At 43.7% G+C, this 27,173-nt stretch overlaps 1 protein-coding gene across 4 annotated transcripts in view; it reads left to right on the top strand.

The window, feature by feature from the left end:
• Window positions 1-27,173, top strand: part of MICU1 (mitochondrial calcium uptake 1) — a 106,157-nt gene continuing 78,984 nt past the window's right edge. The window contains exons 1-4 of one of the 4 annotated variants that reach the window (XM_063339416.1): window positions 1-106; window positions 1,481-1,564; window positions 4,141-4,244; window positions 12,781-12,942. In XM_063339416.1, coding sequence (XP_063195486.1) covers window positions 12,782-12,942 — 161 coding nt within the window. In that variant the 5' untranslated portion in view covers window positions 1-106; window positions 1,481-1,564; window positions 4,141-4,244; window position 12,781. Of the gene's footprint in view, window positions 107-1,480; window positions 1,628-4,140; window positions 4,245-12,780; window positions 12,943-27,173 lie in introns of all 4 variants that reach the window. The other 3 variants (XM_063339417.1, XM_063339415.1, XM_063339418.1) reach the window with 3 other exon arrangements.

The raw sequence follows: 27,173 nt of genomic DNA, 5'->3' as shown, positions 1-27,173 counted from the left end.
CCCTTACCAGACCCCGCCCCTCCCGGCGTGGCCCCGCCCGCGGAAGCGTGGCTGCGGCGGGGGCGGGACCTGCGTGCGGTCCGGCGGGGCCGGTGGTGGGGCTGAGGTGAGCGGGGCGGGGAGGGGGGTCCTGTCCGTTTCCCCGTGGCCGGCAGCGGGGGCTGGCGCCTCTGCTCGGGCTCTCTGCTCGGGCTGGCCCTTCCCGTCCCCGCGGCCCGGCGGGAGTGCGCTGTGGGCGCGTAGGCGGGTCCTCACCATGAAAGGGGCTGAGGGGTGGGCACAGGCCCAGGCGCTGAGGTGAGGTCACAGGTCCAGGGGCTGAGAGGGGTTCGCCCGGGCTCAGCGGCTGAGGCGAGCCTCAGGGGCTGAGAGAGGTTCGCCCGGGCCCAGGGGCTGAGGGGGAGCCTGAGGCGCTGAGGGGGGTTAGCTTGGGCCCAGGAGCTGAGGTGAGGGCTCAGGGGCTGAGGTGAGGGCCCAGGCCCAGGGGCTGAGGGGGCATTCGCCTGGGCCCAGGGGCTGAATGGGGGTCGCTCAGGGGCTGAGGGGGTATCCCAGGCCGAGGCACTAAGGGAGAGCTGCTGCCTGGGGAATCCGGGCTTTCTGGGTCACAGGGGGCTCAGAGTGACATTTAATGGCTTCTCCATCCCTCGGGCCCCTGAAGTAATATTCTAATAACGTCTTCCTTACAAAATAAACCTTGGGGTCTGTGCCTCCATTCCAGCATTCAGGTTTTCCTGCTGGGAAAGCCGCAAGAGAGGGAAGGACCGCCCTTGGTGTGCCCTGGCCAAGGAGGGGCTGCAAGGAGTGTTTTGGGGAGCTCTCATGCAGTGCAGGGAGCTGAGTCCCCAGTTTTGGTATAGTTTTGTTGCTGTAGGGGATTGCTGGTTGTGCTGCTACGGCTGTGTGAATTATTGCTGTATGTTATAGCTATGGTCAAAGCCATTTTTCTTAATAGTGGTTCGTTAAACAGCTTTAACTTCAGTGAATGGCCAAGCTGTATTTGATGTGCAGTTTGTCTTTGGAAAAACCTTTAGAGTGAATTTGGGTTAATAAACCACTGAGAGTGTAGAAAGGCCTGATCTTTATCATGACATGATTTACGTGTACCGTATTTGCCTTTAGTTTAATGAGCTGCTTGGGAAAGGCAGTAAATCTGAGTCTGTTTAGTGGGGTCTACTGACCAGGCGTGGGCAGGTCAAACAAGGCAGGATTTTTTGAGGCTTTCTCTTCTAGAAACTTGGGTGCCAGCTTGGACTTGAGTTAAAGTAAACACCTGGCTGGCTTTTTTTTTTTTAATCAGCAGCATTACCATTTTTTTCCTCCTGTCTTTGTTTGGCAGGCAGGCTGAGGTGCGAGTACTGAGGTCAATATGTGTGAGCACTAATAAGCAGAGCATGACTGCCAGAAGGGAGACTGTGTGCAGCACATTGCTGGCAGCAAAAAGTTGTAACCTTTATTATGTTTCTTTCTTGTTTTTTAGAATACAGCCCTGCAACCGCTGAAAAATAATTCCAAGCGTTCTTCGTGACCGCCTGACCTGCGAGCAAATACGCTTGCCCTGCAGGTAAGGATGGTATTGCTGCCTGCTGGGGTGTGCAACTCCTGCATGTTGTGGCCCTGCTGTCAGGTACTTTTAACTCTGCTGAACTAATCATCTGGCTGATATTTACCCTTAAATCTGCCCTGTTTGGAATTATTCCTGTTCTGAAGTGTTGACCTGGGATTTTTCCTAAAGCTGTAGGAAAATAGGCTGCCTTTTTGCAGTGTGAAAAGTTGTGCTGACTTCTCTGTTGGAAGGCTCGGGCAGCGCTGTGTGATTTGGAAGGAGGAGCGAAGCAGGCACGGGAGCAAGCTGTGGAAGAAGGCTGCTGCCTGGAGCTTCCCGTCAACCCAGCCACAGTTGTGCCACTTTCGTAAAATATCAAAAAAAAACCCTACCCCAAAAACCCAATACAACTCACTGTTTCTATGCACTCAGTAAAAACTTATTTGAACGCAGGGAGGTATCTTTAAAAAAAACCACAATAACAACCAAAACAAACTAAAGATGCTTAAGCTGTGTGTGCTTGTCCATCTGAAGCAACAAAGCTTTTTTTGTCCGGCACAGGGGTATGAGGCAAATGTCACTGCCCACTTCCCTGGGACTCTGCAAGGGATTGTGGGGGCCACCAGTTTCAGGCTGCACCTTCTTTAGCCAATATAGCTGCTGACAAAAGAGGGCATGGAGGGTCCTGTGGTTTATAACCATCCTCTTAAATTTTCAGATATTCAGAAAATTTCTGGTATGTTAATGTGCATATTCAGCAGTGTATCTTAAGCTCCTGTAGCCCCTGTTCTTTGTTTACACGTGGAAACTGCTTGTTCTCCAAATCACCCGTTTTCTGCAGAAACTTTTATGATATTCATTATGCTTCTTGAACTAAAGAAGTTGAAATTTCATGCTCTGGAGGAAATAGAGTGATGTGCCTTGCTTACATCATTAATGTCTGCCTACTGGGGGCTCTCTGGAGCTCCCTGTGCCTTATTAGTCTTTGTGTAACTTCTCTGTATAGGTTCCTGTTGTTCCTTTTGGGCTGAGAAGTCAGGTTCCTGGGTAAGCTTGTGGTAGCGTTTTCAAAGGAGAGATTGCACCGTTGTCCTCAGGCAGTTTAACAGGACAAACTGCAAGACTTGCAAATCGTTTGAAGTCTCAGAAGGGCTTTGAAGCAGTACACCGTAAGCATTACGTTTTTTCAGGTGATATTTGAGGGAGCCATCGGCTATGTTTAGATCTAGAATGTGGAAATAACCGGTTTTGCATTTCTTGAGCAAAATAAGTTCTGTAGCCATCATGTTAGATTTATTATAAAAACCCATTGCTGCATGCTGTTCCTTTTTCTGCAGTAACATTCCTTGAAATGGAGTGAGCTGGGATATAGAAATACTCGGTTTATTCTTTCCCAGTTTCCAGTGGCCTTGCTGGTGCACAGTATTTTAACGTGGTTCAATGTGGTAGGGCCGAGGGTGCTTGTGTACCACAATAAACCCCCTATTTATTAATTTTCCAGATGCTGTGTGTTCCTGCTGGGAAATTGCAGGGGTTTTAGTGCAAAAGTATTTTGGTGTGTATGTGACTTCGGGTGTGATGATGCTGTTTGAGATAATCCAGTAGGAAACAGTTACCTAAGGTTGTTGAGTACTGTAGCCAGCGTTGTATTCTTTGAGAAGAATATTTTGACTTTTTTTTAAAACAGAATGGTTTTGAGAAAGGTGTGTTGCAGATGGCATGGCTACCTCTTGATGAGGAGGATGCCTATATATCTCTTTAGGGTGATGTGTTTGACATTTGCAGTAAGAAATGCGAGGACTTACAGCAAATCCGAGTCGAAATGCATTTTGTCTGCCTAAGCACATACCATTCAAAAGTCTTTGGCAGGCTTGCCCCTTAGTGAAAGATTTAAGATACTATAAAATAGAAACAATAGACAGCTTGACTGTAAAGATCATGCATTGTTTTACTGCAGCTTCTGTAGAGTTATCCGAGAAGTCCTTGGCTAGTAAATTCTGGGTTATCTTTACCTGTTACCTTGTCTGTGAGTGCAGTGATTATTTTTTTTTTTTTTCACCAAAGAAAACTGCCACAGAGTTTTCTTTCATGAGTTCTGGATTTAACCTCTGTCGAGAGCAGCTTTTAACTGCAGTACCACCATCGCTTGGAGTTAGCGGTACTGCCATGTGAAGAGATGCTCTTGTCTGGGGTGGCACTACTGTGTACGTGGGGCAGGAAAAGGTAAAGCAGACAAAAGCGCTGATCCTTCTAACTGGGAGTTTTGTGCTGGGTTTGGCACGAGGTGGGAATATGCAGACGGGGGCAGGCCAGCTGCTTGTGCTGGTTTATAATAGCTGTGAATGTGGGGCCTTAAATGCTTTGCATAAACAGCCTTTGATTCATGTCATGGTTTCCTTTCTGTCCCTGCAGCCTGTCACAACTTGTCACAGCTTCCTCTACCTGCCACAAAACAGATCAGTGGCTTAATGTGATGGTTTTCTGTTTGTGTTTTTTAAATAGAAAATAGTTGGCTTATCTGGTGTGTGTGGCTTTCTGTTAACGTCTCCAAGGTCTCTAGAGCTCAAATTCTTGGGTTTTTCTGTTACTGTTAGGATTTATGACTCTTTGGAATGAAATCCAAGATCCTCATGCAGACAGCAAGAAGGAAGATCATGGTTTGAGATGAGCAACGCTGCAGCTGACCTGTGCTTGAAACGTGAGACCTGGAAATTTGTGTAGCTTCATGATTTGCAGTGTGTCAGTCTGCGATGCAGACAGAGCTGGTCTATGGCAACATGGAAATCAGACCCAGTATCTGTATAGACTAGTTGTGCTATGTACCACCACTTTAACATCTGTGTTTTCATTAGTTTGATGCAAACTTTCCGTCTCTGGCATTTTTGCTTCAAGAGCTAGAAGAGTAGTTGTATTTATTTATTTTTTTTTCACTAGAATCTTAGCTAGGATAGGAACACAAGGAAGGTCTGCAAGAATTGATGCCTGCCTTGTGCCAGTCGGTGTTAAAGAATACAGGAGGATTGTCACTGTATTAAGTGCTCTATGTGTGTGCAGCAGGCTTGCTGTCCGTTGGAGTTGCCCAGGAGTTTGCCTCCCTTTAGCACTGATATGAGGAGGTGATTATTTTTTAACACCTTTTAAAGTCTGTAACTAGGGCTTCTATCACGTGCTTTTAAGGTTGCTACTTCCATTAATATAATCCCCCCTTTTTTATTTTTCTGTGGGCTGAAGTTTTGTTGGGCTGCAAAGTAAAACTTCTGCATCCACTGATGGATAGTTTGGTTTTTGGTTTCGTGGCTGTGGGGAGGGCAGTGGTGGTGGTAGTGATCAGGCACCGTGACTTATCTGGTCCTCTGCTCGGTGGGGCGTGTGCCGTCTGCCTGGCCACCTTGAATGGAGCCAAGTATTTGCTGATGGCTTTTTCACGCTGAAAGCGAGCTCCTTGGGTCATGCTGTAAAAGCACAATGCGCTAGCCAGGCTTATCCGTGTTCTTTTTTCTCTCTGAAATTCAAGCTAATCCAATAATGTGTTGCTGGAAAAACAACTACAGTGGTTCAGACTTGCTTTTCCTTTTTTGAGGGGAACCAGTGCTCTTCTCTTGAATTCCCAAGAAATCACCATCTGGTAGACGAAATGCAGATGCTGTGAGTTTTTTGTTTCAGTAAGGTTTTTATTTAAAATTTCTTTGGATATGTGCCATCGAAGCGTGGCACTGTGCAGGAGAGGCATTTTCTAAAGAAACAAGTGGCTGTGGCTGGGGTAGATGATGTTTCTGTTTAAAAGACAGAATGGGAAAGGGGGAAATTACCATACGGTGATATTCAAGTTCTCAGTGGGTTCACACATCTTTTTCCTCCTTGTTGGGGAGGCAAAGAGGTACAGATTTCACCATGTCAAATTCTGAGATGATCCGCCGCCTGTCTACCTCTTTCATTTTAGGAATTTGTCTTTTTCTGGAGTTGGATGTTTATCTGCAGATAATTCAAGCCTGTTGAATTGTCACCTTCACAGCCCAGTAAGGCTTTTGCTTTCTTCTCAGACTACTTACATTTTTCTCTTCCGGTATTATTTTCTTGTGAAACACATGTTTTGTCATTAAGAATTAACGCCAGTTTTCTTGGAGCCAAGTAAGCCATAAACACCTCTTAAATCTACTTCAACTGCTCTGGGATATTTTTTGTTTTTCTTGTAAGGTACATGCAGGTAGGTGGCCGTCAGCTGGAGAAAGGGCAGGAGCTTCAAGGGGGGTTCTTTACATTTGGTGCAAAAGTTAGCAATTCTTAAGAAAATCACATCCCGTCAACACAGATTGTGCAAGGTAAGTTAAATCACTTGGGTCATTAGGCAGCTGTATTCCTGCTGGCTGTAACTTCCTACAGAAAAAGGCAGAAGTGTTATATTTTTCTACCCCTCTGACAAACCTTTCTGACATGGATTTGCGGAGCAAAGGTTTGTCACTTTTTTTCCTCCTGTGAAAATGCCACTGCTCTGGTGCACCAGCTTGTGCGGCTGGTTTGCAAAGACAGCCTGATTATTTGGGAACAGTGATTGGAAAAAAGAAAATTTCACATTGGACTGATTAAGGTAGAAGTAGCTCATGAAACAGGGTCAATATCTTTAATAAGGGGTGAGATAATTTTTTTGGGTTGGTTTTTGTTTTTACAGCTCTTAGTTACCTCTGGCTTCTATGGAGACGCTAGTAAGGAGTTGATCAGTGCTGGGGTTTGCTGTAATGTTTTCTAGGTAGAAAAGCCCAAGGAATAGGCTTTATTTTGCAAGCAGGAGGGGAAAGAAAAACTTTAACCAGAAAAAAGCGTCATTTAGCATTTGTTTCTGTGGAAGATTATAGTTGCCCCTTAAAAAACTTACTGTGCATTGCTCTGGAGACTGAGTGTCTGAAGTAGCAGGCAAATATTTTATCCTTGCTGAAAGTGCTATTTTCAGTGCTGCTGCAACAGATGTAACTGGTTTCTTTTGTTTGGCTGCACTCATTTTAAATTTGTTTCTCAAAAGCCGCAGATCGTGGTGGTTGCATCTGCTCACAAGTCCCCTAGCCACTCAGCAGGTCAGGTGTGGGATTCCTGTTGGGCTTGCCAAGCGATGCTGCGTCTGCCATTTCAGTTGGCACCAAGGTCTTTATCCTAAATAAACTTTAAATGTTTGAAGGTGTGTGGGCAAAGATCTCTCCCCAGTGAGTAAACGCTCCTGTCTCCATTTCCAAGGGAAGACCAAGACCAAGTTAGCTACTGAACACACCCTTTGTAATTACAACTAGATTATTTATAGTGCTTTATTAAAGCTAAATCCTAAGTTTTGTGTGCGTCTTCACAACACCTCATCATCTCTACTTAGCGCTGAAGATCAGTAAAATTATTTTCAGTCGTGTCTGTTTTACTCTAGACTCTTTGTGGCAATGTTTGGGACTCTCCTCCAGCCAGCATTGCTCGAGTCTAAGGCGAAGCTCCTGTGGCAGCAGACTTGGTAAAAACCCACGTGGGTGGCTTGCACAGCCCACGGAGAGATTGTTATTTCTTCCGTATAGTACTTGCTGCTTCAGGGTGATCCACGGTTCCTAGCAGATTGTTTCTTTTCAAGCAGTGAGAGCCCAAGTGTGGGTATGTGGAGCTTGAAAGTGGGGCGAGGAGGGATTAGACCAACTGATAGTAACAGAGAAACCTACATTTCCCTTAATTTAAATGCAGCTAATAGCAAGGATGCTTGTATTAAACTGAGGGTAAGAACACCTGTGTGTAAAAGTGCTAGTTTAACAAGTTGGATTTCAACTAGCCATGGTTTTGCTCTTTCATTTTCACTTCGTGTCTTATGATGCTAAATGGATCAATTTGTCCGAATAAAGGAACTCAAGAGAGGAGGGTAGCATAAATAATGGAGTCTTAATGGATATCATCCTAGTTAATCCTCATACTAAATAAGCTGTATTAATGGCGAGGTGATTGCAGGACACCAAAACATGGTGGTGGTGCAATATTAGACCAAATTTTTAAACATGCTATGAAATGCAATAGCGTGGCTTTAATAGCAGCTGCATGCAGAGCAGAGGGAAGGTTAATGCTAAATCCTGGCCATTTGAGGGATGGCACCATGGTCCTCAGGGGGAGGATGAGCGATGTTTGGGTGTAGTGACAGAGCTGCAGAGTTGGGAAGTGTGCGATTTCAGGGCTGAGGATTTTAGGAAGAGGTGAAGCTTTACCGCAATGACAGTCAAAAAGAAATTGCCAGGCTATGTCTTAGAATTCTGCTAAAGACCTGGCAGCATGTTATGGATCGGTGCTTCGTACACTCTCAATCAATTTGAGTGGTGCTCCGAAAAAAATGTGATTCCCCTCTCTGGTGAAATTAATGTGATTAAATATTGCCCCAATCTCATACCTGAGAAGAAATTACTTTTGCTGCTAGATTTCATTTTCATTCCCAAAACAGATTTATGCGTTTTAGTAAGCTAATAACTTTGGTAATGTGAGTAATCCTTTATCTAAAAATTGCACTGGGTAAGGTGAAAATTTGGAGTTACAGGAGGGGAAAAGAGCAGGAGCAGTTTTGGTCTCTCAGGGATGGGGGAAGGAGTGGATTCAGACGTTTTGGTAGCCGTAATCCACCTCGGGGCACCCTTTGTATGAATTACCCTTGTACAAATCTCCCTTCCTGCTACCAGTTTGTAAATGGAAGGTATGGAGAACTGGGAGGAGGAAAAGTCAAAATTAGAAACTTAATCTTGGAGGAGGCAGGTTTGATGCTAAGAGGTGGGTTTTTTTCCTCAGGTTCATGTATCTCAGATTATTTTAAGTATCTTTATATTAGTGTTGATGGCAAAACTTCTCTCCTGATTACTTTGCTGTTTCCCTTGTGCCTTGACTTTTCCCTCCCGTTGGATTTGTTTGTTGTACTTTTTCCTCATTGCCATTTTTCCTTTCCCTCTTCCCAATAATCCTCTTGAGAAGACGGAGAGAGGAGAGCTGGGAGCCGAGAGACCTGTGGTCTTCTGCTGCTGGGCGCTCTGCTTCAGGGCACCCCACACCGATGGAGCCGATGTCTCTGTCTTCAGTGAGCAGCGGTGAGGCATAACTGACAGTCAGGGGCTGAGATGGAAATGGGTGAGGAATTTTCCTGCAGCAGCTGCGGGGTCAGGATGTCTTGGTGTGCTCTGGCAATGTCAAACTTTGTTTTTAATAAACATACGGCTCCAGAAAGCTCATCCAGTTCTTAGGGACTCCATCTCAGCCAGTCCCTGCAGAAGCCTTTATGCCTAAGCAATGTCTTGTAAATTCAAATTTTTTTTGAGAAGATTTTACTACATAACAATATTTTTCATTTAAATTTACAATTGACATTTTGCACTAATGTGCAAGCCTACCATGCCCTAGTAAAGCTGTTCAAATAAAAAGTGCCTGTGAACCCTTCTCTGATTAAAAATTAAACACCCATCAGCTTATTCAGTCACTGTTCTCCCTCTCATATGCTTGTGCCACTGAGGCCAGCTTCGACATCAAAAAGCTGCTTTAAGTGTGTCTCGTCTTAAAAACTGAGGCTGTTCCATATTTCCAAAAAGGACAACAAAAAGTTCAGTGTTGTGGGGTATCCACGTGCAAAGAAGTCCCTTTTCCCAGACTGGGCTACTTGGTGCTTTCAGTCTTGAAACCATCACCCAATTAGGGTGCTGGAAAAACGGGAGCAAGTCTTTTTGTTCTTTTCTTTTGGAATCTGAAAAAGGATGCAAGAGTTGGGATCAGCTGATTCTTACGTGCAGTGAAAAAGTTCAGGGCTGGACTGCTGATGCTCTGGACATGGCAGGGGGGAGAAGTGAAGAGCCTGTTTCAATTTCCTCGCAAAACAGGTTAGCGGACAGAGGATCGTTGTTTGGGGAAATAGAATATCCACATCAAGCCAGAATGCATATAGCTGTTGAAATAATTTTGTGTTTCTTCTTTTAAAGTGATCTGGATGTCCTCAGTTTGAGTGATGCCCGTCATGTCTTGGATCGGAAGTGGTACTTTCCTAATGGGTTTGTGGGTTTCCTGGATGTCAAAGACGCTAACATGTTTAATGCTAAATTACAAATACACGAGGCTTTATGCCGTTCCATATTGCCAGCTGCATGTCCCTGCAGAGCAGGGCCCGGAGTGCTTACCTGGTGGCCGTGAGAGCTGCTGAGGCAGAAACAAAGCTCAAACCACGGAGCTGGGACACAAAAACATGGTGCCGAAGTGGACAGAGAGAGCCAGGTAGCAGGATGGGCTGTCAGATCTCTTTTGGTGGGGGTTTGGGGTCAGGTGGCGTTTTTTTTCTTTCTTTTTTTTTTTTTTTTTAGTTTTTTGAGGATGGGGGTTTGGTGGAGCAGCTCATATTTAATGGTGGGGCAGATGGTCAACAAAACTTTTGTTTTTAAATCTTCAAGTCTGTTGGTTGACTCTTCTGCTTAAAAAAAATAAATAATAATACCCATGTCTTGTGACATAAATAAAAGCAGATATGTCATTTTCTTCTGGAAGAAAGCCCCAACTATTTTTTTTTGTCCAAGGATATTAAATCAGCCTCTGAAAGTGACTATAGAGCTGTTCTGACCAGAATTTAAGATTAGACTGGCATATCTCTTGGATACAAAAACATGATCTGCAGATTCCTTGTAGCAGTAATGCTAGAACGACATGACAACTTTTATGTTTGATCCTTATTTTTGTTATTTTGGGGTTAATTGCAGTTAAGTTTCTGTTGTTTTTTTTTCCTCTGAGATACTTTGTTGTATCCTCTAAAAAAAATAAAATCATATTTCTTATTGCAAGCTGTGATCACATCAGTTCCTGGGAGTTTTATACTTTATCGCAGTTTTATTCCCTATCCTGCTGCGGATCGTGGTGTTAAGCTTTTCATTGCTGCAGTCAGGGCAAGATGCTTATTTTTGATCTTTTTAAAAGTGAGTACCAGCTTTCTTGAGTGATCTTGACTTATATGCCTGGAGCTTTTAACAAAACATACCAAATATGGTGCTTTTGATTAAAAAAAATAAATAAAAATTATGAGAGATCATAATATTGCAGATGAAAAGCATGGAAAATTCAGCCTCTAAAGTGCTGCTTTTTTTTTTTTGTGTGTGTGTGTTCTGAGATAAGGGCGCTCTTTATTTTACCGTGGTTATTGTGGGAACTGCCTGCTTCCAGCTCTCTTGGGCAGTTGCTACCAAGTGAGCACTGTCTGGGTGGACATCCCAGCACCATCAAGGACAGAGATTACTTGGATAAAGCGGATAATTTAGTGTTTCTTAGGGCTCAGACAGAGCAAACATTTATGCAGTACCAAAGCCAACAATCTGAAATGTTGTTAAAATCTCTTCAAGCTCAAAAGTGCGTGCCGTGGGCCTTGATTTTCATTTTGACTGTTGAAATGATACCAGCAGCACTTCCCTTGTCCATTACATCTTATGCATATAAAGCTGTAATTAGGATGGGGAACCCAAGTAAGGGCAACATGAGCTTCTTGGTGAAATAACACTTGCAGATTTTTCTCTGCGTTTGTAACAGAAATTCATCTGAGATGAAATGGGAACATCAGGTTTGTGTAGGATGGAAGTAATTTTAAATTTTAAAGTAGAGCTGTTTCTCATAATATAATCTATTGTTCAGAGCTGTAGAAAATTGGAGAATAAGCGCTGTTGGATGGCTGTATTCCATTAAAACTTTAATTTTAAGACTATTTTTAAAGGAATAAACAAAATGGTAAAGCTGACTGCAAACTTGATCTTATTTTTTTTTTAAATATGTGCACAGATGAATATAGAATGGATGCTGTTCAGATGCACTAGCTGTGAGCAGCAGAGTTCCTGGTATTTGCCTATAAACCAGGATGGCTTTGCCACCTCCATCCCAGTGGATGCTCCATCCCCTCTCCCTTGTCCCAGGACCGTGCAAAAGCCTTAGCTCTGATAAGAAAAATCACCGATAAGGGGTTTGCTAATGATTTTTCATTATGCTTTCCTTCCCCTTGCCACCTATTTCTTGACTGTGCTATGAAGTCTCCAGATGCGTCTCTACCACCTCTTGCCTTGAAAGATGTTGAGCTCTGGCACTCGGAATTATCTGCTGAATATTTTATGTGCGTCTTCCCTCCCTGAATTCACATCACTGCTTCGTGTTATGAAATCCTGAGCTGTGTGTTGCTTTAATCGTTGGAAAAGGGCATTTTATAGCTGAAATGGGGTAAGGCACAGGCACATGTAAGATGTGTTCATGCAAAACGGTCCCGAGATTCTCATCATTGGAAGCTAATGGTTTAGCAGAACGGCGCGGTAGCATCTTGTGTTGCAAAAGCAAATAGAAACCAATAGATGTGACTTTATTTTTGCATTCTGTGGTTATTTGCTGGCGGGGAATATTTGAATGGAACAGCAAGAATGGGGAACAAAAGGAAAAAAATTGGGCCACAGTTCTCTATTTCCAATGCCTTTGCTGGCCTTGGGAATTCTTTTACCATTCTGTTCCCAATTTGTGTGTGATGAGGTGACATTTTTGTGGTTCAGATTTCTCTGTGCTAATAATGTTTAGATTTGTAGCTCTGGTTTCCCGTGTGTCTCTGTGCCATTGTGTGCGTAACAGGGTATGGATTGTATTTTACCAGTTTTGACACTTTGAAACTTGCCTTGTACTTAAAGTTGAATATAAATGTTTTTGCTCCAGGCTGGCTAAAAAAGTGATTTAAGAACAGTACGGTTTTCTTAAGGAAATGTAAAACGACTGGGTTGGGGTTTTGTTTGGTTGGTTTGCTTGTTATTTGGTTTAATTTGCCTTTTAAAATCCAGCTGTGTCTTTCCCTCTGGCCAAGTGGCTCTTATTTGCTGTAGCCGCTTGTAAAATCTACCTGCATCTTCTGTGCCTTGGCGCTTGAGCGAGAGTGCAAATCTTTCCTCTTAACGAAGTGTGCTGGGGAAAGGCTGAAGAGGAATTTGAAAAACGTTGTAAGAGCAGCTGAGTAAGTAGTTGAGATGTGACAGCAAGGTGTGTCAGCCAGGCGAATGCCAATACGTAATACTCATAATTTGCTCTTTATTAGGCAGGTTACATGCCTGTTTCAGAAGAGCTAATAAACATCTGTGACAGTTATTTTCTGTAACTTCTCTATTTTAGAAAAAAAATGTGAGCAAATGTCTGGTTGAGGGTCAGTGAGAGAGTCCACAACTGGAAGTGGTTTGTTGCTTTACTAACGTAGTGTTCTTCTTATTCGACAGGATGTTTCGCCTTCGCTTTCTTCCCATTGCAGCAGGGCTGTCTGCTGTTTCGCGGCGTTACCATGGGACAACACATCACCCCAGGACCAGGCGTAGGCTCATGGTGGCAGCTTTCGTAGGGACGACTGCAGTGACAGCAAGTGCCAGATTCCTTTGGCAGAGGTAATATATATTTTTGGGGGGTGGTTTTTTTCATTTTTTGTCTGAGACCTCATGCTGCTTTAGTCCTGTGGTAAGTACCTGCAGATGGGTTTAAGATCTGCAAAGCATTATTGCTTGTCCTGCTTCTGCTGCTTGGAGGGAATGGTTGTTGATGACTCCGTGTGGAGCTCCTTTGCTGCTGAGAGCCAGAGATGCGAAAAAGCTCCGGGCTGAAGAGTTTTCCTCTGTAGCCATCCTCAGCATGGGCTGTTTGCCCTTGGTGAGGTTTGCTGCCTGGCTTCCCCCTGCATGGTGATGCTATACAGGTCTGTGGTGCTGTGCAAAGAGAAATCTGTTGACTTTTACCAACCTGGGTGAAAACATTGTGCTCTCAGCTTCTGGGAGGGCTGCTGGGGACAGCATGCTGGGCCAGGGGATGCTACTCCAGTGTTGTGTTCTACTGACTGCTTCACATTCAAAACATAGCAGGGGAGCAGAAGGGACAGTCATGTCTTTCAGTGGTAAGGTACCTGCACGCAAGGCTCATGAGGTTTTTAAGGCCAGAGTCTGAGCACACCTGCTCTGAGCAGTGAAGCTCAAAGCTTGTTTCCGTAACTGTGAGGAGAAAGGGAGTATTTGTGCTTGCCTGAGGTGGCCCTCACTGAACCCTGGGCCCATGCCATGTTTGAAATAAAACAAGGACTCCCTTATCTTCCCTCAAAATGTGGAAGCAGTGTGGCACCAGCAGTGTCATTTAAGCTTGTGGCTGCAATTAGAGTCTGAAAATGACGTCTTTGCTAGAAACCCCTCTTATTTCCATTCTGATATTTAGGTGATTTATTGCTGGCTCTTTGCTCACCTGTGTTGTGATTAGAAGGCTCTAGTTTTAATGTAACAGGAGGAAGATGATGGTAATTGTTCTGGCTGTTCCTAGAGCTGTCAAACCTCTGTCTGGTACAAGGAGTTGCTCAGGCAGAGGAAGAACACAGTGATCCAGCACAGTATTGTTTTATGCTGAATTTTGCTGATAATCTGCACTTACGTAGTGCCTCTTTGTCTGCTGGACCTGAACATCTCTGCAGGGATGGCCAGGATAACACCCCTTTTCAGGCAGAGAAGCGAGCAGTGTTTTTTTCCATTTAAAACATCCTCAGCGTGATTGTAAAGTGGGTAGGACATCATGTCCTACGTACAGCTCTCCCAAAGACACCGAGTTAATATCTCCCTCCTGCAGCAGATTCACCCCTGCTTTTAACAACAGCCAAATTGTCAGTTGCTAGCTTCGCTTTTTATCAGGAGGCAGGTGCTTCCTGCAGCAAAGAGCCGCTAAGGGTAAGCAGAGTGCTGGGTAAGGAGTGATTTCAGGGAGTGATTTTTTGGCTCCTGGAATACTTGGCTGTTCCATGGCACTGTAGCCAGGCTTGACCTTGCTCAGCTGAGAGCACTGATAGAAATCAGATAGAGGAGACAGCAGCCTCTTTGGTCTAGCCTGCTCTGTGGTCTCCTCAGTCCTCATCAGTCTGGAGAGACTGGCTTGCTGTGATTTTTTTTTTTTTTATTTCTTTTTCCTTTCCTTGCTCTGTGTTCTATGTCTGTTATAAATTTATAAAGCACTAAATAGAACTGGACAGATTTAAGTATTCCTTTCCTATGTGAGCCATGAAATAAATCCACAACGTCTGTAAATGTAAAATAAAAAGTACATCCAGGCTTACGGTGTTACTTTAATTACTTGGCATACAGCTGTTGAATAAGAGAAGGAACAAAACTGATGTGTTTGGTGTAGAAAATACTTCACACTGACACCTGTAGGAGTTTTAAACAGCCTCTCAAATAAGCATTTTAACATTGTGTTTAAATAAACAAGGGATGAGAACATTTCCTTTTGTCTTTCACAATATATAAATAGAATGATTAGTTGAGTTTAAGAATAAGTGTAGGTGAATAAAAAGTGTTTGCAATGACATCCTGGATTATTCAAGTAGTTACATCCCAGGTTACTACAGTAAGTAGCAGTAAGTATAATGAATTAGTAATAATTGGTAAATATGTAATACATGTAGCCAGGGCACGGGCATCGAATAAGCCAAGTGTCACTGACAATGTAATTTGTATACTACGGAGAGAAATGTCCGTGTGCATCTGAGTATTTAAACATAGTAGTAAGTGATTCTGCTTTTTTTGAATGTCGCAGTGGTATCTAAATGGGAAGCAGGGTAGGGAGGTCCTTTGCGTAACCAGCTCTGGTGGTGCCGTTAGACTGTTGTACGGATGACCCATGACGCCTGATTTCCTTCGGTTAGTGAAGCAGCCGTGCTTCTGTTGTGCTACGGAACTCTCCTGTGCTGTACAGTTAGTCTCTGAGGAGTCCAGCAGGTCCTAAATGTGGCTGTGTTAGCATCACACAGAATTACTGTCCCTTTGGCAGATGACTCTAATGAGGAATGTGTCCCTACTAATATTCTGCCTAATCTTGGGTGGTCTGTCAACGAAGCTGAGACACTCCATTGCCATTTGAGTAAGGAATGCAGTAAGGGATGCTCTCCTGCAGGCTATCAGTGAAGTTTTCTTTTAAGATGAGGAATGTCTCCCTCTTTTTGTTTTCTTAGAATTATTTTTCCTTACAGTTAAGGCATTAAAGATGTAACAGGCTGAATCAAGAAGCAATTGAAAAAATTCTTCGGCTTCTTGGGCTGGGTAAGTAAGAGTTGATGCAGTGTTAGAGGATGAGCCATAATCAGAGGAAGAGTGAGAATAAAAGGAAAAGAGTATTTGACTTGTATTTCTTTGTCATCTGCATACAGCCTTGTGTAAATGCCCCAACTCTTCTTGACTGGCACGTGGGAAGCAGCGCTGCATCTATTCTTACCAGTACTTAAAAAAAAACCCCAACCTTTTTATTTCAAAACAGACTTCTGTACTTCTGATGACAAGGAACCTTGCAAAAAGGGATTAAGATGGTGGTGCCTGTATGTGAATTTACCCTTTCCATTACTTAGCATGAAGAAAGACAGGACTTCTCAGGTGGTTTCTGACTATCGTCTGCAGCCTGAAACCAGTGTATTTCAGGCTGATTCTGTAGGATATGCTTCGAGCAGAAGCCAGTGCTGGGGTAAGGAAGCCCACACAAAGGTAGAGGAGAAGTCAAGGGTTGAAAAGATGTATACAAAAACCCCCAGAGGTTGTATGATGCGAGGCAGGAAAGACTTATTTTGTGTCTTCCTAGGATGGGAGGTGGGTTGATGGGATCTTCATGTTGGATCTGCATCTCCATGTAGCATTCTGTGTTGCAGGTGAGTGTTGGTCTTGTTGCCTTCGCTGTCCTCTGGGAGCTCCTGCTGCCTGCTTTTGGTGGAATATATATCATCCACATAATCACACGACAGGAGTAGCTAATGCTGCTCTGTTCTGCCGTGGTGAAGAATACTTCAGCAATGCAAATAACTGAGCTTAGAAGACTTATGAAGTTTACCCTTGCTAAGCAATAACTTAAACTCTGAGGATTTCCAACTGGCAACAGAAGCGATTAAGTATCTGGGCATTGGTATAATGAACTGAATTAATTAATTGAAATAAATCTTGGCGCAGTCGTTGCCTAATCTAAATGAGGCATTAATATATGAGAAATATTGAACCTCACAGTTTGTGGCAAGCTTAATGTTTATAAAAAAATACTCTGTTACTGATACTCGTGTTAAAATTATATTCTGTATTTGTAGTTCCAAATACGTGTTCGGAGTGTTATTAAATGGCCACAGCTACACTCTTTATGTCACAAACCTTCCTGGCTGAATCTGTGGGCAGCTGAAAGCACTTAAATTGGGATTTCAGTGCTGAAGCTTTGTCACTCACTCAACGTAATATTGAATGAAATAAGAGAGTGAATGTACCTGTGGGGAGCACAGAAGGACCTCTGTAAGCAGAGTCTTACTAGTGCTTTTCCTGACTGACTGGAAGTAGGTAGTTATGCTTAATTTCTTATCCTTCTGCGAATGTATTAGTTGTAAGAATAAGGGCAAGACATCTGCGTTGCTCTGGAAGTTGCTTAACAGCAAGATCCTTTGCTGCTGGAGTGTTCGTGTCTAACGCGGCACCCAGTCTTATTTTGCTGCATCCCCTTGGCCTTATTCTGTGCTCTTCTGCCTTTTGCACCATCCTGTGCGTAAGTCAAAGCAATTAAGCCCTGGCAGTATATTCTCATTGTGTTACAAACTCTTCTTTTTCAGGCTCCACTTCTCACTAGCAAGCTGAGCTGTTTGTGTGCTGGCACCGCTTCTGCAGATTTCATTCCGTCTTTACCATTTCTTCGTCTGTCCCTCCACCCTTTTCTCCTTTGGCCATCCTGTGTCAAGTGCCCAATTGCTTTACTGGAAGATCCTCTGTAGGAAAGACCCTTCGTCTTCCTTGCTCTGCTGACCTTCACTGCTTTTTGTGTTTGGTTTTTCTCCATCAGCGTTTCTGGAATTAATTTTGAAGCCTAGATCAGCCCTTGGCTAACTCTTTAAGAAGGCATTGCTTTTTTGCATCAGTGTCTTAGGGGCTTTAGAATAATTTGCTTAGAATACATTTTTAATGGCAAAATTGCTGGAAACGTCTTATGCCAGCTGAAACTGAGACTTCAAAATTCTTTGTTCTAATAAAACAAAGGAAACCACATAAATCATAGTCAAGAGGGGAGAAACCTGTTTTATAGCTATAGATGTGTCAGGTACTACTTAACCTGATGTAGGAGAGAAAAGACAAAAAAAATAATTAGGTATTATCCATGTTAGGTTATTTTTATTTTGAGAGCTCTGCTCCGTTTTTTTAATTCTTTGCGAGAGGTGACAGACTTAAGAGACTATCCTTGGGATTGCTGTGCTGAGGGTTTTCTCCTAAGGCTTGAAGACACATTGATCTATGAGCGGTGTCTTGAAAGAGCACTGTGTCCTTCCAGGTGGCTTTTGGCTTCATATTATTTTTACCCATGAGCACCAGGGGGAGGAAAGAATCTGATTCCAGGGAATGAGCCAAAGTCAAAACTGGAGTCAATTAGGAAAACATCTGAACTGCTCTGGGGGAGGGTGACCTCAGCTGACCTGCAGAGCTTAAAGCGCAGGTATTGCCCTGAGCCTGCGGAGCCCAGGGGTTTGATCAGCGCATGCCCATAATATCTTATTTAAATGTGGCATAGCAAATCAGAGCTGGGATTTGTGCAGAGAAGCCAGGTGGAAATGCAGGAAGCTGCTCCCCGAATCGTCTTAGTTTGCTGCGACTTATGGGGTCTGCACTTTGAATTCTCTGTCTCTTAACAGGATAGGTATTGTTTGAACCCTGAGTCTTTAATGTCACTGGAAATGGCACTTTTTAGTCTTTTTTAAAAAAATATGGATGCCCTCTGGTGGCCAAGTTCATGCCTGCGGCCTCCCTGTTGCACCGAATAACTAAAAATACCTGCTCACCTTGCCCTCATCCCCAAGAGTGCGTTGGCCGTCCTCCAGTAGCTATCTAGAAAGCAACATCTCTCCAAGAAAGTCACGTCATTTGTGAGTGGAGTAGGGGTAATAATTTCCTGGATCAATAGAGGAAGTGCAGAAATTGTAAATAGTTCTGATTAGTTCCTGATTTGGAAGTAAAGTGCCAATGTAGTCATTGAGTGTCACACCTTTAGGGTCTAGTCTTGTCATGGCTGTCACTTTCTTGTGATGTTCAGTGTCCCACCATCATCCGATGGCCCAGCTGCCTTCTGGGCTGTGCTAAAGGTTGTTCTGCGGGGAGGAAGCAAGGGAAAAAACTAAGGATGGGCACAATGTTCATTAATTCAGGCTTTAAAACAGAAGTTATCCTAACCTGTTTTTTTTTTATCGCTTTTTACTTTGGCAAACTTCTCCAGCTTTATCTGTCTCCCACAGTTGGCTGTTGCTGAGACTTGCTGGTGGAAGCTACATGCCTTTTTTTTTTTTGGTGTCTAGATCCTGTATGGGATCATGTGTTACTGCTGCTCATCGGGCCAGCTGAAGAGAACAAAAGGCTTGTGAGGTTGAGGAGGCCCATCTGTTTTCAGTCTGCCAAAACAGCTGAGGGATTGCATGAGGTACTGTCTGGGAAGGGAATAATGCTATTAAATACCTGAGAGTTTATGTTAGAGCGGAACAGTTTTTAATTGGTATTCATATAGACATAGCAGGGAATTTCTCCCTCCTCGGCTTGCAGCTGAATTCATTGCGACTTTTGGCCCAAGAGCATGAGGCCAAATTCTCAGAAGCATGCAGCTGTGTGAATGCACCCCAGGCTGGAGAACAAAAAAGTGGTGCCAGGAATGACCTTCTCGGGTCTTCCAGCTGTGAATAGCAGTGTGGCCCGAAAGCTGTGATGTGGTAGCCCTGTCTCTGACTGACCTCCCGTGATCTTCCCCTGCTGTCTGCTTATAGCTAAAGACCAGGTTTCATGGGAATTAAGACATCTGAAGGGATCTCGTTTCCCCCACAAGGGATCTTGTAGCCCACGTACCTTTCCCCATAAGTCAATTACAGGTTTCACACTCCTTTGGGTACCCTAAGCAATAAGGCGTTCCCTGCATTTAAACAATTGCATCTTGCACCTTCCAGCTGTGAGAGTCGGTGGTCAGACACCTGGAGCACTCTTCTTTACTTCTTCCCCACTGACCTGCTCAAGTTCCTCTCTATTTCTAGAGAATTATTTTGTCTAACTTTTGTCCTCTGGCAGTGCCACTTATCGTAGCTCTACATTTGCTCTCTTGTGTTCCCGTGTCCTCAATGGAAATGAAGATGGATGGAGTAGCATGGTCAGGTAGACAAACATGGCTTGTTGGGAGCCTATAAAATGCTCTGGTGTGGAAACACCTGCTTTACTCTATGCATGTGAATAGGCTCACCCATTTCTTATTGCCTGGCAGGACCGAGCCTGTAGTTTGCACAACAAAACCAGATGCTGCAGTGATTAATGTTGTAGCAGGTTTTCACTTAGTGGCTTGTTGCATTATTGCGGATGGTCTGGGAAAGGGAACAGATGCTGATGAGAATTCACGTTCCTTCCCTGCCAGGTAACCGGGTGCTGGGGCTGCTCTGTCTTAAAAGTTCTTCACAATGCTTAGTTATAGATACAGGCTAGTTAAACTAGGTGGAAAAGAGTGTGGTTTGGATTAATGAACTTGTGTTCACGTTTTACATTAGTATAGAGACCTGATTTGTCTGTCCTTAGAGAAAAAGTAAATATTTTCAAGGAACTTGGGAGAAAATAAATATTGAAAGTCAGAGTTCACATCAGTTTTTCTTCAATTGATATTTGATGTGTATAACATCACGTATATGCACTTGATGTGCCTAATGTGCCTGGTAAGTGAATAATGCTTTGGTGCAAATGAAGTCCTTGATTGCTGAAGGTGCAAGTAGACATAATGCAGACAATTCCCCAGAATTACTGCTTGCCTTGGCTAAGCTCTGCTTGAGCTAGAGCTTATCTCCCCCACCAAGCTTGTCAGTGGGAGGACCCCACTCAGTCTTGATTTTTTTAGAAACCATTGAGGGAAGAGAATCTGTACATCAGGGAAATTGTTAATTTGCACTGTGAACAAGGCTCTGTTATTCTTGGCCTCGGTGTATGCTAGTGCCTACTTTCAGCCATTTCTCGGTTTTGTTATTAGGTTTCAGAGCTTTCCAGCTTGTTCCTCTACCAGGAATGCCGGCTATGATCAATTTGCTGCTTTATCTCAGCCTGGGGGGAGTAAGCTCTCTGACTCCGAAAAACTTACCCTACTAAATATTTAATTTGTAGCTTTTGATAGAGAAAGAAGATGGTAAAAGCTGTACTTGTACATACAGGATTTGCATTTGTCCTTAAGACTGCGATGATTCTCCAGGAGTTACGATCAACTGACAATCCACTAAAGCACAAAGTGGCTTTCACAGGCATTAATGTCTAGGATGGATGAAACTAGTCACATATATACGTCTGTGTTCGTTGTGCCTAGATATTCCCTTCGCTCTTCCACCAACTTGATGGGTATTGTGTGCTTGCTTGTGCTCAGCTTACCGGGCAAGTGAGACCGTCATTTCTAGTGCTCTCTGAATCGTTACTGATAGAAGGCAGAGGACCCAGGGACTTTATCCTCTAGCTCATTAATAAAAAAGGTGGCATAGGGCCAAGAACTTACCATTGTCAGGGCTTGGGAGAAGCTCAGCCACTCATTGATGATCAAATGCTCACATTTTGAGGCATGTTGTTAACCAGTTTTTAATCCATTGAATGTTTCATGTTGATTTTTGTGTTGCTCTGGCTTATAAATCACACTATCATTTCGTGGCAAGTGGAATAATAGAGTGTGAGAACTTGTATTTATTAAATGAGTGCTACTGCAATTATCAACAACATTGGTAATCTCATCAAGAAATAACATATTTAGCATAAAACTAATTTTCCATCGCTCCTTGTTGACTGTCATGAAATTCTTCTTTACCGTCCTTTAACTAGAAAGCCTAGATCATCTTCCCTCCTCTGTCCAGCGTCAGTCTTTGTCTAAATAACAGGTCTGTGATAACACCTATTGCCCTGTTTTAATCTTTTTAAATATGAATAGCTATGAGTTCCGGCTTACTGAATATCAACAGCACTTGGGCAGAGACTCTTAGCCAAGTCTTATTAAAACTAAACCTCAGGCTTATGCAGAAAGCTGTATAAAGACCTGAGTAGAAAATACATATCTGAAGTGTTGCTGTGTTATGTAGGCCTTCGCTGCCATTTAAGCAGAGAGAGTCTGTGTGCGCTATCTCTTGAGAAGATCAGAATATATAGAAGATAAAGCATTATAAACAGAGTAAGTGTTCACTTGGAAATACATAGTTCTGTCACTTCCAATAGCAGAGTAAACAATAATCTTGATTTATTACATGCTCATTGTTGGTTTTGGTAACTTGGACAATAAAAACATTGTGTTCTCTTGGTCATTTACTCCTTGGGTGCTTCTGTATCCCTTATCAATTTTCTACATTATCTAGTTTTCGATTTATTTGGAGTACATTTAACTTTCTCTTCCCATCTTTTCTGTTTCCTCATTTCTACAGGGCTTACTTTCTTCTGAATTGAAGTTGTGAGGTTTTTCTCTTGTATTTTTTAGCAGTTATGGCATCCTTCTCACCCTTGGGTATAAGCTTTGAATACACAATAAAACAATCTTCAGCAGCTGGTAGTTGTCACTCTAAGTCAGACTTACTTGTATCTGTTGATCTGTCTCATAATTTCAGACTGATAAAGCCAGGCTCATACAAACCTGCAAGTATTGTAAAAAAATAATAAAACAAGGAGGGGGAGAGACTTTCTGTGTTTTTTGAGGGCACCTTAAAAAGCTTGTAGCATCAGAAACTCTGCTTTGCCCCCCTTACTCTCCCTATCTAAGAGATTTTTTTTTTTTTTGCCTGAAAACAAATGCTGGTGAGTGACAGTGGTAAAGGGTGATGAGCTTGCTGTCTTTTAGGGGGAAAAGGGATAGAGAATAGGATGCCAGCTGTGATCTTACTGGGTTCATCTGGTCATCCTGCCTTGTGCTTCTTGCTTTCTCTGCCAGCCTCAGTGTTCTATTCACTTCCCTTCCCTGTGTGCCCAGGAGCAAATACAAGGGGAGTTGCAGCTGTGACTGAAAGTAACTGCCATTTTCTTGGGGGAAAAAAGAAGCTATTGAGCCTGTCAGCCTTCCAAGTACAGTTTGGATCAAGAGAAGTTCAAGTGAGCAGCACGTCTGGGAGGTGAGGAGCACAGGCTTGCGGCTCTGTGCGTGGCAGATGGTAACTGAGTCCCCTCTGCGTGCATCCATCAGGGCTGTGGCTTGGGGTACAGTCCTGTACCCCACTCAGGGTGAGCTCTGTTTGGAAATGTAAGCAACATCTCCTGGATTAAGAAATTAACAGATTTATAGTTTGCCAGGATATTAGGGTTAATGTCAGTAGGATGCCTCCAGTGTGTGTCATTAGGGTTGGCGGCCTTTGTGGAGCAATTTTTTTTTCTCTGCAGGCTATCAGGGAGTCATCTCTAAGGAGCGGCATGTTATCCCACACGATCCGAGTTAGCTGGCGAGACTGACCTAAAACCATTCAGGTTCATCATCTTCAGAGCAGTGCCCTTCAAGGGGCTTGACGTAGAGGTCCTCACGCTCTGGCCTGTCTGTCTGCGCCCACGTGCCACTGCCGATGCCTAAACGGGGCTGCGGCAGAGGAGAGTGGGAGGGAGTGTGAGAAATCAGCTAGTCTGCTGCCAAGGCAGGGCTGGCTGCCTCTGAGCTAGTCTTGACAGGCAGCTGTCTCGCCTATTTTTAGGAATTTGCTGGTGATGGAGAGAGCAAGTGATGGAATAAATCCTCCTTGTCAGCTGATTCCAGTGTTCCCCTGTCCTTAACGTTAAACGCTTTCTGTGTATGTACATGTATGTATGCACGGGTCTCTCCTTCTTTCCCTGGTGTATAAGTCTCTTTGCTTGCGATGTCCTTAAGCACATGTCCTTCATCTTGTCTTAGCTGGACCAAGAGAACAGTCCTGCAGCAGCTGTTTTAGATGTATTACAGTTATCTCGCCTTCCTCTTTTCCATCTTTTTGTAGCAATCTGACTTACTTAGGTTGGTTTTTCCCCACTGTGTTCTGGACCCTTAACCATTCCTCCTGCTCCCGGTTGGATTTTCTCCGGTTGGTCCAGCTCTTCCTTGGAGTGTACCATCAGTAGCTGAAGGCACTTTCTGTGGGGACGTTCCTGCTGCTGGCTAGGGTGGATGGAAGGACGTGAACATCCCACAGATGACGCTGCTGTCTCCTTACGTTTTTGGACCTATTTTATGCTATGGCTGGTATCCAGAGCTGTCTCTTGAGTCTAACTGTTCACACTCATCTCTGGAATCTGTCCTAATTTTGGTGTGTTCATTGCAGTTCCTGCCACAAATTCATTGTGCTAAATGGCCAGTGTCAGGTACTGTGAAAGACGAGGAAGGAAGTAAAGTAGTAAAAAGCCCTGCAAGTGGAGTGACATCCTGAAAAACTGCGTTATGGGTCTTCATCATTTCTGGTTAATTTCGTATTAAAGTTTCAGCCAATTTAGTTGCTGAACATGGTTGAGCTGAGGATGAAACAGAGCTCCTCACATAAAGTACTCCCCATCCCTGGAGGTTGCCTGCTCTTATGACTGTTGTGTCCAAGCTTGCTTTTGCATTTCAGTACGAAAGCCCGAAGTTTGAAGTGGCTTTTAAACCTCACTTGGATGCCTCCGGATGTTTGTGTGCAAGGAGAGCGGCAAGTTTAATCAACTGAAGAACACATCTGTCAGGCAGGATTCCTCCCTTCTGTTTTTTTTGTTTGGTGGCAAGGTCTTTGACTCCTGAGTGCTCAACTTCTTGTTAGATCTCCTACGTTTCCTTCTGAGATTAAATGGCATCCGATAGCTAAGTACTTTGCTACTGCCTTCAGGATTAGAATAACTGAGCACTGTTATCTTTGGCACGAAGCTTTGTTCTTTTAGCACACTGTTCTGCTTCTGTCTCTCAAAGAAGAAGAAAAATACTTTGGAGTGAGGGATTGTGATTTCTTTAATTGGAAAACCTGCCACTGTGGCCTATTCCTGCCAATGCCTGGTGTGAGTCCCAGAATCCTTTGTGGATATATATCCTATGGTTGCATGCGTTTGGCTTTCTCAAAAATGATCTGCTAAGCAGTAATTCAGCATTGAGTAGTCATCTGTGTTAGCTAGGTGGCTTTCTTTGGGAATGACGAACCTAATCTTATGCTTGATTGTTGAATTTCCCCAAGGATTAAAAAAAGGGATTACAAAGTAGGTGGGAAATATGGTCTTTGCCTCAAATTCAGTTCACTGGTGGGAAGGGGGGGAAACCCCAAAGCCTGAAGAGAGTGGGAGGGTTGAAGCATGGCAGGTAGGATCTGGGGCAGGCACACTCTGTGGAGAGAGAGGCTGGCAGCTAGTCTTGGCACACGGTGAGGGGAGTCTTTGTATTTTCGTTTCCCTTTTGTGCAGACGCTGTAGTAACAGGCATATGCTGTTGGAAAGTCAGTCTCATCAAAAAAAGGAGGTGGAGAGTCTTCACTTGCTGATGGCAGCCCAGCAGGGTGGATATTTCTGGAATTATGGGGTTTTTCCAGCCGTACTCTGACATCTGCACTGAAAGACTCCTTTATGCGGGTGCAGTATGGAAGTTGCAGTTGTTGGAAGCCAAGGATTTCAACAGAGGATGGTTGTGCAGGATGTAAAATGCACAGAGTAGTAGGTGTGCGTACAGAGCATGTCCTTCAATGGTTAATTCAGTGAGTAGTTTTGGACTGTGGCCTGGAGGTGAGGAATAGCAGGTACTGTTTAAAACCTTGCCTGAGAAGTAGACTACAAACTCTGCTTTTATTCTCATAGCTCACTTTATTTGTATGCTGGGAAGGTGATCTAATGTGGGGTGGAGTTAATTACCTGGATAAACTAAAGAGGGGGGAAAAAAGCCAACTGTATTCAAACAGCGTACGTCTGTATTGCTGTAGCCAACTAGCTTGACAGCGTGATGGATTGAAGGAATGTGTGGGATTTGCTGAAAATGTTTGATTTTGAATTTCATCTATCCCTTCCCTGATTTGCTAGCTGTCAGTCAGGCATTACAGGAGCAAATCTTTACTGAGACAGCTATTCTCTGACATGTTCCATACAGACTAGCTTGGTTGTGTAGATAAGCAATCAATTTCCTACTGCTTTTCTGTCCCCAGGACCTTTTCCCATGAGATTCTCTCAGAGCTGCTTGAGGCTGGTGTCCTGCCTACACAAGGGCTTTCCTTGTCAGCGCTGTTGGTGTAGCCTCAGCTGGCCACAGCTTATTCTAGCAAACTGTGTGTCAGCCAAAACCACAACTCCACAAGGATGTGCTAGCACTGATTAAACTTTCAGGAAAGGCTTCAGGAGAGATGCCAGGGTGGACTTCATGCTCCAAGAGACAGATCAGCTGTCTGGCTCTTCTGGGGAAAAAATTTTGTTATCTGAAGGTGCTTGTGGAAGACTCAGGTTTGGACCCTGTCTCTGGAAGTTTGGTTCAGTGCAGGTCTTAAATGCCTTGCTATAAGACTTATAAAAATGAATTGACAAATAAAGCTCAGGACCCTTTCAGAAAGGAAAGGCTGGCATGTTAGACTCCATTTGGCATGGAAAGGCATGATTAGTACTGCTCTTCACCAAGCACTAGTGTATTTTATTAAATCAAACCCTCGCGATGGAGTTGTATTCTGTCCCAGCGTGGACTAGAAACCTCTGAACTGCTTTAACCCAGCCGTGGGTTATTGCATTTCAAACCAATGCTGGGATCTTGGTGGTTGTTCAAGTGCTTCCAGTACTTTGCTGAAGTAGTTGTCACAGGGTGACACAACTTGCATTTGTCATGATTCACTCTCTTCTTAAATATGCTTTTTGGAAGTTTATTCTAGAATAATAAAGTTTTTGCTTCCCATCAGTACTGTGGAAGGACTGGAGTTCTTTAGTCCTTCCCCCCGTGTATCCTGTATGGTGACTGTCAGTGAACTAGTGGATGCTGGTAAGGAGTGAGTTGTTTTTTATTTTGCTAGCATTTAAATTAATTGAAGGAGCACCTACCCTCACTTCTCCTTCTAGGAAGATGATGCGCTGAGATCCCTGCAAAGCTGTGTATTGCTGGGGAGACAGGCACAGACTCTTCTCTGTTAATTTTACATACCACGTCTGTGTTTTCCAGGCAAGTGGTAGGATGAAATATGTGTAGCCTTTTGCTTAGAGCTTGGGAGACTTCAAAAAAATCTTGGTTTGTTTTTGTTTTTCTCCCAAGGCAGCCTTTTTTGAATAAACTCATGCAGCTGTAAATGACTGTGTTTGTAGTTACAGGGAGTACCAAAGTACCAGCCTTCACCTGAAGGCTGCTGCCTAATGAGTGGCACCTAACTGCGTGTGAGCCCTCTACCCTCTGATTAGTCCCAAATAAATCACCAGTAATGTAAAGGAAAGGCTTCACTTAAGCTACAGGCAGGCTAGGATGTTCGCCTCAGCTGTTTGAGTCCTTTAGAAAGAGGAGTAACTTTGTCAAACCGTTGGCTTTGTTGCTTGTGACATGTAAATGTATCCTTAGAGATTATAATTTCACTGATGTTAACGTGGTCTGAGCTCTGTCTGGTTATAAACCGCTTTACAAGTAAAGTGTAGGAAAGCCATAGCATTGTTTGGCTTACGGATTTATCCTGCTTGTTATTTAACCACCCTCTTGCCAGTTGCAA

Source organism: Chroicocephalus ridibundus, chromosome 6 (genome assembly GCF_963924245.1).
Source record: "Chroicocephalus ridibundus chromosome 6, bChrRid1.1, whole genome shotgun sequence".
NCBI classification, from domain to species: domain Eukaryota; kingdom Metazoa; phylum Chordata; class Aves; order Charadriiformes; family Laridae; genus Chroicocephalus; species Chroicocephalus ridibundus.
This window is presented reverse-complemented; position numbering and strand designations above follow the sequence as displayed.